We start from the raw sequence: 14,589 nt of genomic DNA, 5'->3' as shown, positions 1-14,589 counted from the left end.
ACTACAAGAGTTCTGTTCCTATTTCTATTCTTCACTAAATCCTACTCTTACACTCACTCATCCTGGTCTGTGGATTTCATTCTTCAAATTCATGAGACAAGAACCCAGAAAGAAGAAACTAATGGTGAGCTGCTGGGGTCTGCTGAAACACTGGAGAGCATAACCCACCATTAATAGCTGCAATATTTTTCCACTGCAGAGGCCTGCAACCTTACACAGACCCCACCCGCCATCAGAAGGATTCGAGTTTCATCTTAAAAATTCGGTTTCAGTGGATACTCAATGAATATTTGTGAAATGAATTAAGCATTATCTACAAAAACACAAACTACAACAATCAAACTAAGTACAGTTGAGTACTTCCCAGTTTGTTTTTATTAATATACATTTGCAGGATAAGAATATGGCTCAGTGGTAGAGCACTTGCCTAGCATGTGTGAGGCCCTAGGTTCAATCCCCAGTTCTAATGATGATGAAGATGATGATAATGATGATGATGATGATAATAATAGTACACATTTGCCACATTCATTTACTTTGTCATTTGCTACAAATGGAAACAATCCAGGAAAAATATATAAGACAAAACATTAAAAGCAGAAAATTCTGTTAACTTTGAATTGAGTAATTTAATACTTCAAAGTCCAGATTCAAGAGAATCACTCAAAAAAATCAGTGCTATAATATCAATTTAGAATTGTGTACTACTGGTAATAAACAATACCTCTTACTGAGATTAAGCAGGACATTTTTTTTTTACCTTGAAATAAATGGTTGATGTAAAGAAGAGCTGGGCTAGATGATCAAAAAGAAGTGGCTTCACCTCTAGGAATTAAAAAAAAAAGCATATTAAAGATCCTTTAAATTCATATTACATTGAATTAAATGACTCCAAGTTTTCATGATACGTACCTGAAAAACTACTAAAAGGAATCCAGCTCACAAGCTGAAGGAACTGTGACCGACAACAGAGGCCATCCCAGAGAGGAAGGCTCTTATAGAGGAATGCTTCACAGGAATAAAACCCCTCCTAAAATACAAGTCGATAGCAAACCTTACATGGAACTCTTAATCATAATTACTCTCTAGGAAACCAGCTTATTTTTGTTTTGTGCTATGGTTGTTTCACTTTAAGACAAATTTTTTTGTCATCAATATAATAAAGGTCAGACTTGGGATATACTACATTTGGTAGAGTCCTTGCCTTGCATGCATAAGGCCATGAGTTCAACCCCTAGGACCACACACACACATAAAATAAAATAAAATAAATTTTTAAAAAATTATATATATATATATATTTATAATATAAAAGTCTTAAGCACCATAAGTGCTAATAAAAAGGATGAGGTGATTAGTATTTAGATATATTACCATCTTTATCAATAGTTTTCAAGCACTATAAAATGTTATAAATTAGAAAGAAGGTAAAAACTCAAATAATGGAATATTTAAATTTATTTTTAGGTATTGATGGACTTTTGGGTTGGGGATATAACTCAGTTGGTAGAGTGGTTGCCTTGCATGCACAAGGTCCTGGGTTCAATCCCCAGCACCACCACCAAAAAAAAAAAAAAAAAAGATATTGATGGACTTTTATTTTATTCATTTACTTTTTATATGCAGTGCTAATAATCGAACCCAGTGCCTTACACATGCTAGGCAAGCACTCTACCACTGAGCTACTATTCCAGTCCCAAATAATGTAATATTTTTAAGGATAAATGAAATTTATTATTTGAGTATATACAATATAACTTGAATAGTCAATAAAATGTATACAATGTTATATAATAGGGTAAGAATTTCATTAGGGACCATAGACCAAATCCAAATTCTGAGTAGCCCCATCTGGAAAAGCCCAAGAGTCTAGGATGCTTACATTTCCACCAAAATAAAGACCCAGCATTTCCCTTTTTTCATTTGAGGCTTAAGTATTGGCATTCACGAGGACTCTATCCCAAACCTTATTTTCATGACATGAAATCTCTGGGGAATCTCATCCATATGAAAGTCAAAATGCCACCTTTATCATGAGGAGTCCTAAATTTTTATCTTTAGCCCTAATCTCATTTCTGAGCTCTTGACTTAATCTAACTGCCTACTGGATATGACCTCTTAGATATCCCAAGGCATCTCTTAAATCAAACTCATCTTTTCTTCTGAGCCTGCTCATCCTATGTTCCTTTTCTCAATGAAGACCATCCAACTTTCCCAGCAGGAAAACCAAAACTCAACCTAGATTGCTCTTTTTATCCTACCATAGTTCATACCCAATTTCAAACTAAATGGTTTCATACCCTAAGATTTACTGAACAAACTTTGAGCATCTCTTTCAAATTAGGTACCAAGTAGAACATTAGAAAAAGTTAGACATGGTTATTGCCTTCTGGGAGCTCATAATATGTGGGAAAATGGATACTAAAAATGCCATGACAGAGGTAAGAACAAGGAGAAATGGGGCATGTAAAACAAGTAGCTAATCCAGACTTGGATGATGTATGAAGGCTTTGGGATGGCAATGATATCTATAACACAGCTTACAATACAAGTCAGAGTTACCCAAGCTAAATAGACCATTTTCTGTAACATATTTGATACTCAAAAAATGTTTACTGCTATCAAGAACATAAGTAGTGACCCTATGTGATTCACTTTATCAGCTAATTCAATTAGTTGTATGCATTCAATGATATCTTCAGTTTTCTCTTGAATCATAGATAGCCTTTCCCTTTTATTTGAATAATGTAAATTCTTTCTTCAAATCCAACAGAGCAAAGATAAACATCAGTCCACCTCAGCTCTATTTACAGTGAATTTCATATTGAGCAAATGTTGCTTACAAAAGATGTCAGGTATTAAAGAAAAGTTTTTGATGGAAATCTAAATAAATTTTAGTAAAGAATGGTGGAGTGTGCAGAAAACAAGTGGAATCTTACCTGTAGGAAGCACTGTGCCCTGATGATAGTGTCCAGGAAATTGGTAAAGTCTTTTCCATGTTCAAAATTATTCACCTTATACCAAATACATTCTAGATCACAAATAGTGAACATAAGCATATGGTTGCATAATAATAAAAACCATACAAAATATAATTATCACTACTCTGAAGTGACAAATAAATGACACATTTAAAAAGTTGTCTCGGGGCTGGGGATGTGGCTCAAGCGGTAGCGCGCTCGCCTAGCATGCGTGCAGCCTGGGTTTGATCCTCAGCACCACATACAAACAAAGATGTTGTGTCCGCCGAGAACTAAAAAATAAATATTAAAAATTCTCTCTCTCTTTCTCCCACTCTCTCTTTAAAAAAAATTTTTAAAAAAATAAAAATAAAAAGTTGTCTCACATTCTAGACAACTCACACTATATAGACTGTAACAGGAATGTGGAGGTGATAATAAAATGCTCCTCAAAAACATGGCTGCTTAGGGGAAGGCTTATTATGAAAAAAAAAAAAAACAGTAAAAATCCATATATAATGAATGTGATTAGCTTTATGTCACATAGTAATCCAAGAAACTATTAATGTACAGATTAAAAGTTTGAGAATACACTAAACTTAAATTAGGGTTCACTGGATATAATCTACATGTGGTAACAATTAACTATTTGGACATCTAATATATTACATCATGTCCTTTCTAAAGAAAGCCTCTGAGTAGAAGAATTAGCCTGGAACTGACTAAAACTGACTTTAAATACTTAAAGAGTCAGAAGTTGCTTATCCTGGAAAGAAACACAGTCATTCTGGTAAACAGAAAGACTATCTCTAGAAAAATATTTCCTTTTGGAGGAATGAAATGATCAGGTTCTACTATGTCCTAGATGAAAGACTTCTCACTGCCCTTTCCTTTAATCCTATAATTAAGAAATCTTTTAATGACAAACCTGTCTTCCATATACGCTGGTGGCAAAAAAGGGATATTCTAGTTGTCAGATATGAACATTGTGGTTATCAGAAAGAATCTTTTCTATTGTAAAATAATAATTTGACATTCTAGATTATACATTAGTGTCCTCTGGTTTGTTAGTTTTATTAACCTAATATTCTCACTAGGGGCTGGGGATGTGGCTCAAGCGGTAGCGTGCTCGCCTGGCATGCATGCGGCCCAGGTTCGATCCTCAGCACCACATACAAAGATGTTGTATCCGCGGATAACTAAAAAATAAATATTAAAAATTCTCTCTCTCTCTCTCCCTCTCTCTTTAAAAAATAAAAATAAAAAAATAATATTCTCACTAATGGCAAGTTTCTGGGTATGCAAGGAAAAGGAGGCCTTGGATTGTGATGGGCATCAAAGTAGAGGCAATCAGCGAGTTCTGGTAGCCATCCAGCAGGATTTCTTTAACACCCCTACTTTCTTATTGACTTGAAATTACAACAGAAGTATTTATGGTTTGAATATATGATTACCAGAGAAACGATTACAGCCTATGAAGTCTCTTCTTGTCTAGAATTTGGCACCCTTATAAAAGAAACTCATTTGAAAACTATCTTGTTCTGTTCTTATTTATTTAATGTTTTTAAGTGTTAATTCTTACCTTCTTGTAATGTTTGACTCAACCAGTGATAGAGCCTCAATAAAATTGACTCATCTCTGACACAGTTAATATAGTGAAGTAGCAGAGAGTTGTTCAGCACTGAGCCTATCTGAGAAGGCAGCTATAAAGATAAAACAGCTAGTCAGCAGTTAGTATATAAAAAGTGGGTCATGGCAACAAGGAAATCATCATATATGGAATACACAACAAAAATAAAAGCCATGAAAGTCAAATAGAAAATGCAGATAAACATACCTCTAAGCAATGAATGTTTTGTAAGAGTTGAGGGAAGTTTTGAAGCTGTTCTAGTGGAAAGGATCTATTGTGACTGAGACAATCAGAAAGACTCATCTCTTTTTTTCCACATTCTTTAGTATAGCTACCAGAATTTAGCACAGGTATAACTGAGTGAGAATTCAATTTCTAAAGGAAAAAGATAATAGAACAATCTATCAATGAACTAAACAGACTATAAATTACAAGTATAAAATCGGTTGTTAAAGTGTTTTAATTAAAGCAGTCTGAATGTAGTTTCCATAGTATCCTGCATAAATAAAATGGATTTAAATTTAAATCTATATAATCTCCTCCAATATATGATTGGTTATTATTTGGATTTTATAAAAGAAAGGCACACAAGTCATTTGGGGTACAGATACTTACTCTTTTTAGAGGACGGACATTAGCTGAACCCAACACCAGTTTTAGAGGTTCTGGAAAAGGTTGCTGGTTTCTTAGCCTCATAGCAAGTAGAGCTGAATTCCACATATTCTCTGAATTCTTAAAATAGATCTATAATTTTGGGTGTAAAGTACAATGAAATGGGTACTGGTAAGTTGGAGAAACATAAAACTATAAAATTCTTCATTAACTGAAAGCATATTAATTATGATTTTGTTCCCACACAAATCCATTTAATGTTTTCCTAATCAAGAATCTATTAAATGCACCAAATGGAATAACACAAAATCCCTAATAAAACTTTCCCCTAATAGTACTATAACACTAGATATCTAAACAGTAAGCAATAAATATTTTAGTCCAAATCTGTAAACTTCTAAAAATAATATATTTCAATTTCCATATGACTTATTTCTCCATAATCCCTTACCTTCTTCCTTACAGGCAGAGATACAGAAATCAAAGTAGGAACAAAGAACTTATATAGTGACAACAAAGCCTGGAGATGAGGCTGCATTCCCTGAAATAAAATAAGAATTTTCCATTTTCAATTTTGTGGCCAGTAAGAAATTGAGGAAACAAGTACCAAGAAGAAGAAAAAATTAATAATAAAATTAGATTAAACAGATATTCAGATTGCAATTTTACTATGATATAACTATAGAAAGATGCTACAGAAAATAAAGGAATAAGTAACCACGTATTTGAATCAACCATCATAAAACAAACTTCTCCAACCTGAGAACTTCTATTTTATGACCTTTCTGCCTGTTCTACTTCTTCCTTGTTATTTTTCTCTCCTCTTCCTATATTTTATCTTCTTCCCTCCCTTGCCTGTCATACTTGCTAGTATAACATGGCTTATTCTCACTGGTAACATATTCAGGACTTAGTTTACTCATCTATGATTCAGACATCAAGGAGATGGGTTCTAAAAGGGAAGCCAAGGAAACAGAAGAAATATTAATATAATGCCTGATTATCATAAATCCTGGAAAACTAACTAGAAAAATCTCAAAATTGGTTTGCAAGTGTCAAGCAACTTAATATTACAAAAACAAAAAAAGTCTTAACAAACACACTAACTTTACAATGAAAGAAATCATTACTGCTAGATACCAGATATCCAGAGAAATCATACCACTAAAATGAATCCAGAAAGGTAACCACATTGTTTTAGTACATTAAAATTTATTTTAATACTGTACAAAGGCAGCAAATAGGCATTAGAAATACAGCACGGAGGGCTGGAGATGTGGCTCAGCGGTAGCGCGCTCGACTGGCATGCGTGCGGCCCCGGGTTCGATCCTCAGCACCACATACCAACAAAGATGTTGTGTCCGCCGAGAACTAAAAAATAAATATTAAAATTTCTCTCTCTCTGTCTCTCCTCTCTCACTCTCTCTTTAAAAAAAAAAAAAAAAGAAATACAGCACGGAAGCGTGTCACTTAATGATGGGGGTATATTATGAGAAGTGCATTGTTAGGTGATTTTGTCATCGGAACATCACAGAATGTACTTACACAAACCCTAAATGGTACAGTCTACTACATACAGGCTATATGATACATACCATTATATGTGCAGCTTATTGTTGAAGAAAATGTTATGAGGCATACAATTATTCCTATTTTATAAAAGCCTCATAAAATTAAGTTTATTTAAAGTCTTTTGTGTTTGTGTGTGTGGTACTGTGGATTGAACCCAAGGGTACTCTACCAGGCCTTTTTATTTTTTATTCTGAGACAGGTTTTCACTAAGTTGCCCAGGAGGGTCTCAAATTTGCAATCCTGCTACCTTTAGCCTCTTGAGTAACTGGGATTAGTGGTATGCACCACCATGCCTGGCAAAAAATTGCTTTTTAAAAATCTTTTATTTTTTTATTTAACACAAATTAATTGGGTTCAGTGTGATATTTCCATATATGCGTACAGCTTGCACTGGTCAAATCCAACCTCCCTTTATCCAACCTCTAAAATCCCTCTATTAATTTCTTTCCTTTTTTTTCTTGATACTAGGGATTGAACCCAGGGACACTTAATCACATCCCCAGCACCACCCCCCCTTTTAAAATTTTATTTAGAGACAGGGTCTCACTGAATTGCTTAGGGCCTAAGTTGCTGAGTCTCGCTTTGAACCTGTGATCCTCCTGCTCAGCCTCCCGAGCCACTAGGATTACAGGCATGCACCACCACACCCAGGAATGCAGAGATATTTTAATTAAACTTATATTTGTTTATTAAAAAGTTAACATTTAAGGGGTTGGGGATGTAGCTCAGTGGTAGAGCACTTACCTAGCACAAGCAAGGCCCTGGGTTCAATCCTCAGTACCACATAAAAATAAATAAATAAATAAATAAATAGAGGTATTGTGTCCAACTACAAATATATATGTGTATATATACATATATACATACACACATATATATATATTTTAAAAAATTAACATTTAAAAAGTAGGAGACTTTCAATTCAATATGGCATACTGAACATATGTGATTAACCCTAAGGTCCCACCAAAGCGCCATTAAGAACACAGTAAAGGAATGAAAAAGGCATAAAGCACAAGTTCAAGGAGAACAAGAGAAGAGGCAACAGTACAGGAGAGACCTGAACAAGATTTTGGAACCTAAAATAAAGATGGGCAAATAGTAAAAAGTTAGCAGAACAGATAATATAAAATTAAGGCACCAACACAAAAAGCCTCAAAGGAAGCTGATTAATATTTGTGAACTTCCAGAAAGGCTCAAGATTTTGAAGGACTAGATACCTCTGAAAAGTAGAGTTTCAAGAGGACAGAAAATAGTATCACTTGAAAGCCTACAAAAGAAGCAGTTAGTCTGGGCACAATGGCACACACCTGTAATCCCAGCGGCTCAGGAGGCTGAGACAGGAGGACTGTGAATTCAAAGACAGCCTCGGCAATGGCAAAGCACTAAGCAACTCAATGAGACCCTGTCTCTAAATAAAATACAAAAAGGGCTGGGGATGTGACTCAGTGGTTGAGTGCCCCTGAGTTCAATCCCAGGTACCAAAAAACAAAAAAAAAGAAGCAGAAGTTAGAATCCAAATTCCTTCACCATTCCGGTAAAACATTAGTGTTTCACTCCCTGAAGATGAAGCAGGACTTATATTCCAGCATATCTAAGGGAGAATACCAAGACCAACCACTCTTTGCTCCTTCCTACTGCTTAGGTCCCAAGTGCCAACAGCCAGGTTTATACCCCTATGATGGTTAATTTTATGTATCAATTTGGCTGGTTCATGAGATGCCCAGGTATTTTTGGGCGTTTCTGAGGGTGTTCTGAATGAAATTAACATTTAACTAGGAAAACTTTAAAGCAGATTGTCTTCTATAATGTAGATGGATCTTGTAATGATCAGTTGAAGGCCTGAAGAGAACAAGAAGACCAATCTCCCTGAGACACAGAAACTTTTCCAGCAGACTACTTTCAGATTTCTTTTGAACCATCAACTCTTCTGAGTTCTATAGCCGACTGTCTTTGAACTCACTGCAAACACCTGCTCTCCTGAGTCTCCAGCCTGCTGGCCTACCATATCCTACTGATTTTGGACATGCAATCCTCCATAACCATAGGAGTCAATTCCTTATAACACACCCCCACCCACACACACCCCACCCCCACCCCACACATACCCTATTGGTTCTCTTTCTCTGGAGAACCCTAGAACCCCCAAGCAGGAAACAGGATAATATCTCTCTGGGAAAATTGGCACAATCATCAGGGAGGCTCCCCCATGAGACATCAAGATGCTACAATGAAAAAGTCCTGCTCATGCACAGAAGTTTTCAATCACCATTTTAGTGCTACTATTAAATATAAACAAATAAGCTTTACCAAGTATTTGAGAAAAACCCACTATGATGAAAGTCAGACCAAATAAGAACTATGAGGAGGGCTGGGGTTGTGGCACAGTGGTAGAGTGCTCGCCTGGCATGTGCGAGGACCTGGGTTCAATCCTCAGCACCACATAAAAATAAATAAAGATATTTGTGTCCAACTATAACTAAAAAACAATTTAAAAAAAAGAACTACAAGGAAACAGAAACAGAGCTGACATCAGATATAGTGGTGCACACCTATAATTCCAACTGCTTGGGAAGCTGAGGCAGGAAGATCACCATTTGAAGACAGCCTCAACATCTTAGTGAGACCCCATCTCAAAATAAAATTAAAAAGCACAGAGGACATCACCTAGTGGTAGTGTCCCTGATCTTAACAGGGGGGAAAAAGAAAGAAAACTGGAAACAGGGGGGAAAAAAAGCACATCCCAAAGTGCATACACAAAGAATCATGCCTTGGTTGAGGGAAAATCCCAGAAACTACCCTCATCAACCCTTACGATGAAATCTAATACCCCTTCTTATTCCAAAGATCACTTTCAACACAGCCCAGTATATGTGGGAGAATAACATGCCTGCTCTACTTCCCACCATTAATGCCTATCATCAGAAAGGCAATTACTGTTTTTGTTTCCTTTCATATATTGGGAGATATGGGGCATGGATGGGAATAGACAGGATACAAGTCTTGGCTGGTATCAGAAATTCACGTTAATTATTTGCTCATGTAACCTGTTACTATTACAAGCAGGGTAGGTTACACATGAGAATATATATGTCTTCTCAATTTGATATTTGGACTTGCCCAAGTTAATAAAAAAACTAAAACAATGTTATAAATACATCTTCATAAATGGGTATTATTCAATAATGGAAATAATTTAGCAGTGTACTAGATTAAATATTAATAATGAAACCATACATTTAATATCTGGGGTCAAAATTTTTAGACAATCATCTACTAAATCTTTTTTTTTTGGGGGGGGCGGGGGTGAGGGCACTAACTGAGGATTGAACTGGGGGGCATTTGACCACTGAGCCACATCCCCAACCTTAGTTTGTATTTTATTTAGAGACATGGTCTCACTGAGTTGCTTAGTGCTCTCATCATAACTGAGGCTGGCTTTTTTTTTTAGATATTGATGGACCTTTATTTTATTCATTTATTTACATGTGGTGCTCAGAATCAAACCAAGTGCCTCACACATACTAGGCAAGTACTCTACCACTGAGCCACAACCCCAGCCCACTGAGGCTGGCTTTGACCTCATGATCTTCCTGTCTCAGGCTCCTGAGCCACTGGGATTACAGACATGCACCACCACGCCCAGCTACTAAATCATTTTTTACCTTGAATATACACTGTGTTTCAGTTATACAAATCAACAAGAACTTACACTATGGTAAGAATTTTCTTATTCCATTGAAATATTTTGCTGTAGCATGGGAAAATATACGTTTTTTTCACAATTTCTACCAATATGAAATAAAATTCAACTTGGATAAAAATATTATCATTAATAGCCTAACAGAACTAAGAGAAGATATTGTACCCATGGAACCAAAACAGGAGGCTATAAAACGAGATCAATCATTGAACTGTATGTACTATAAGGAAACCTCATATTGGAGAAACATAGGTGTATTCTGTGTGTTTTTCACTCAATGTGAATGCCTTTAGATAGGCCATAACAACTTCAATTAGGCATGAACACTACTCCAAGGCTTCAGAGATCTCTGTTACTGGACAGGTATAGTGGAAATAACAATGCAACAGAGCTATAAGGACAAGAGATAATGGTTAGAAAATATATTACAGTTTAAGTATCTAGTAGAAAATGCCTTGAAATGGTTTTCTAGAAATATCCACAAAAATTATAAATTCACTTTGGCTACTCCCTAATACTTAGTATTCTAGCCCTAACAACCCACTTCCATAAAAGTATGTTTTGTTGTTTGACATCTACATATCTTTATCTTTACTCCCTCTAGCAAATGTATCCTTCTCTCCATTCTTTGCCTATTTAAATCCTATTCATCCCATTAAATTTCATTCAACCATCACCTCTCCTCCTTGATCCCAGTCTGATTCTGCTTCTTGCTTGCTTTATTTATTTGTTTGTTTATTGTGATGTTGGGAAATCAAACCCAGGGCTTCATGCATGCTAGGCAAGCACTCTACTACTAAGCTATACCCCCAGCCCTAACTGTGATTTTTTTGGTTGACTGAGCTCCCTAGAAAATAAGTTCTTTTAAGATAATGACGTTTGAGGGCTGGGGATGTGGCTCAAGCGGTAGCGAGCTCGCCTGGCATGCGTGCGGCCCGGGTTCGATCCTCAGCACCACATACAAACAAAGATGTTGTGTCTACCAAAAACTAAAAAATAAATATTAAAAAATTCTCTCTCTAAAAAAAAATTGTCATTTAAAAAAAAAAAAGATGGGCTGGGGATGTGGCTCAAGCGGTAGCGCGCTCGCCTGGCATGCGTGCGGCCCGGGTTCGATCCTCAGCACCACATACCAACAAAGATGTTGTGTCCACCGAGAACTATAAAATAAATATTAAAAATTCTCTCTCTCTCTCTCTCTCCTCTCTCACTCTCTCTTTAAAAAAAAAAAAAAAAAAGATAATGACGTTTGATTTTGTATCTCCAAAGCTTACTTCAGTATGTGGCTCATAGTATAAACTGGCTAGTCTCAGGTTTTTTTAGTACTCACGATTTTAGCTTGAAGATCAAGCAGCTTTCTCACACGAAATGGTTTGACTAGAAAAGGTAAAGAAAAGAAGTTTTATGCATTTGGTTCAAAAAAAGAAGAAAAAGATTATGCCTAACCACTATGTAGTTCATATAATTTCATGTTAAAACACATCAAAAATATAAACACCCAGTTCAGTAAAGCCATTAAGCAGATGATCTTAGATAAAAGTACTACAACGCAATTTTTGCCAAATGAATCCTGTCATATAACCAATAGTAATAGTTATTTTAATTTTATAAATGCCAAAACAAATGCTAATTCCATACAGTGAATGTAATGAAACTAGAATGAAAATACTCACCATTTTCTTTTTTGGTAAGTAAATATAACAAATGGCAGACATAAGGGCACTGTTAAAACAGAAAAAAATAAAAGAAATGACAATACATCTTGAAAAAAGCAGCAACATACTGTCAAGTGTCAATTTTATATTGATTAGGTAAAAGACTTCAGAACTTCACTGAACAATAGTTTTTCAACACTTCTTGTTCATTCTATAAAATGAGCATCCCTTATCTAAAATGCTTGAAATCAGAAATGATTAGGATTTCTTCCTTCTTCAGATTTTGGAATATTCACATATATGCAATGAAATATCTTGGGAATGGTACCCAAGTCTAAATACAAAATTGTTTCATATATACCTTATACACATACTTTGAAGGTTTTTATATACTAGGGATTTAACCTAGGGGCACTTTACCACTGAGCTATATAGCCCCAGCTCTTTTTATTTATTTATTTATTTATTTTATTTTGAGACAGGGTCTTGCTAAGTTGCTCAGGGTCTAAAATTATTAAGGTTGGCTTCAAACTTACAATCTTCCTGCTTCAGCCTCTCAAACTGCTGGGATTACAAACATTAACCACTACACCCAGCTTGAAAGTAATTTTATACAATATATTTGTGTGCCTGTGTTTTAATACAACCTGTCACATGAGATCAGGCATGGATTTCTCTACTTTTGGCATCATGTCCATGATCAAAAAGCTTTAGACTTTTGGAATATTTTGGATTTCAGATTAGGTATATTCAATCTATACATAATAGCAATGAAAACAAGTTTTAACTGGCATCTCATTAGGTCACGTTTAGTTATTTTTGGAATGCAAAAATCCTGAGGACAATTTGAAAAGCCGAAAAGAATTGTCCATCATCTTTCTACCTAACAAAACTTTATATGTTTCTTTAAGTATCAGTCCATATTTATTAAGATATAAACTTTTTATCTTGATTTCCCACCTAAAAGCATTTTCTCACATATAAAAAAAAGTCTTAAAAAATTATCATTTTTCAATGTCTCATGTTCCAGCGAGTAGACATACCTTTTTTTTTTTTTTTTGGGGGGGTGCTGTGGTTCAAACCTACATCCTTGCACATAGAGTAAAAACTGTATCACTGAGCTAGAACTCCAGCCCAGCCCAAGTATACTATAATTTAATTAACAGCCTAGTCCTCAGTTTGGCAAGTAGCACCCACTCAGTAATTTGTTAATTAAGTTACTGAATGGCCAATTCCCCTATGATAGTCTATTGAGCATCCATCTGATGAGGTCTTATTCTAGATTGGGGTCAGCAAACTCTGTCTACCTGGGTTTTTTTTTGTTTTTTATTTCTTTATTTATTTTTTAGTTGTAGATGGACATGATGCCTTTATATTGTTTGTTTATTTATTTATTTGGGGGGGGGTGTGCCAGGGACTAAACTCAGGGGCACTCCACTGATGAGCCACATCCCCAGCCCTATTTTGTATTTTATTTAGAGAAACAGTCTCACTGAGTTGTTCAGTGCCTTGCTATTGCTGAGGCTGGCTTTGAACTCGCAATTCTCCTGTCTCAGCCTTCCAAGCAGCTGGGATTATAGGCATGTGCCACTGCACCAGGTTGTTTGTTTATTTTTACGGAGTGCTGAGAATTGGACTCAGTGCCTCACACATGCTAGGCAAGCGCTCTACCACTGAGCCATAACCCCAGCCTGTAGTCTACCTGTTTTTGTAAATAAAGTTTTGCTGGAACACAGCCACTCCCAATCATTTATGTACTGTCTATAGCTGCTTTCACACTATACCAGCAGAGCTGAGTAGTTGTGACATATAGTATCATCTGCAAGCCTAAAATATTTAGTACCTGGTCCTTTAAGAAAAACGTTTGCCAACACTTGCTCTACATGATAGGAAAAGTCAAAAGTGAATTATTTAATGGAACTAGAGAAAGCAATAAAACAAATACTTTCTTTAAACAAATTTGCATTTTGGTAGTCATGACTCTAAACTTTGAAGTTCAGCATATTCCATGTTGCCTTTTCTGTGGGTAGAAATTGATGAAGAATTTAGACATACTTTTAAGCATGGATTTAGAGTTCAGTAAAAAATTCATTACCTCACATCCCAGGGATATGAACCATTAGCAACACTATTCATGAGTGTCATGCAATCACTGGTCATGGGCTCCAGCACTTTAAAAAATCTGACCTTAATCATGTCTTCAAAGAAAAAATTCATGTGCAGCTAATATTTTACAGTCACCTTGCTGCAAATATTTAACTACCACATCTGAGTCACTACAGAGTAAGACTCGCACCAAATTATATGAAAATGACTTTTCTAAAATATTACTTTTAAAAGTTTAGGCCTGTTTCTCCTGTTTCTTGATCTTGGTAATATTTTTTTTAATATTTTGTTTTAGTTGTAGTTGGACACAATACCTTTATTTTATTTTTTAATTTTTTTTAATATTTATTT

General features: G+C 35.5%; 1 protein-coding gene across 1 annotated transcript in view; it reads right to left on the bottom strand.

The window, feature by feature from the left end:
- Nucleotides 1-14,589, bottom strand: part of Cenpi (centromere protein I) — an 80,454-nt gene that overhangs the window by 47,428 nt on the left and 18,437 nt on the right. Inside the window, exons 6-14 of the mRNA XM_026410522.1 lie at nt 12,151-12,199; nt 11,808-11,854; nt 5,654-5,743; nt 5,206-5,334; nt 4,798-4,965; nt 4,543-4,663; nt 2,940-3,031; nt 913-1,030; nt 761-825 (exon numbers count right to left, since the gene is read on the bottom strand). Of these exons, the coding sequence (XP_026266307.1) occupies nt 761-825; nt 913-1,030; nt 2,940-3,031; nt 4,543-4,663; nt 4,798-4,965; nt 5,206-5,334; nt 5,654-5,743; nt 11,808-11,854; nt 12,151-12,199 (879 nt within the window). The remainder of the gene's footprint in view (nt 1-760; nt 826-912; nt 1,031-2,939; nt 3,032-4,542; nt 4,664-4,797; nt 4,966-5,205; nt 5,335-5,653; nt 5,744-11,807; nt 11,855-12,150; nt 12,200-14,589) is intronic.

Source organism: Urocitellus parryii, chromosome X, assembly GCF_045843805.1.
Source record: "Urocitellus parryii isolate mUroPar1 chromosome X, mUroPar1.hap1, whole genome shotgun sequence".
In the NCBI taxonomy this organism is placed as follows: domain Eukaryota; kingdom Metazoa; phylum Chordata; class Mammalia; order Rodentia; family Sciuridae; genus Urocitellus; species Urocitellus parryii.
The sequence above is the reverse complement of the archived record's forward strand: the minus strand, read 5'-3'. Positions and strand labels throughout refer to the sequence as shown.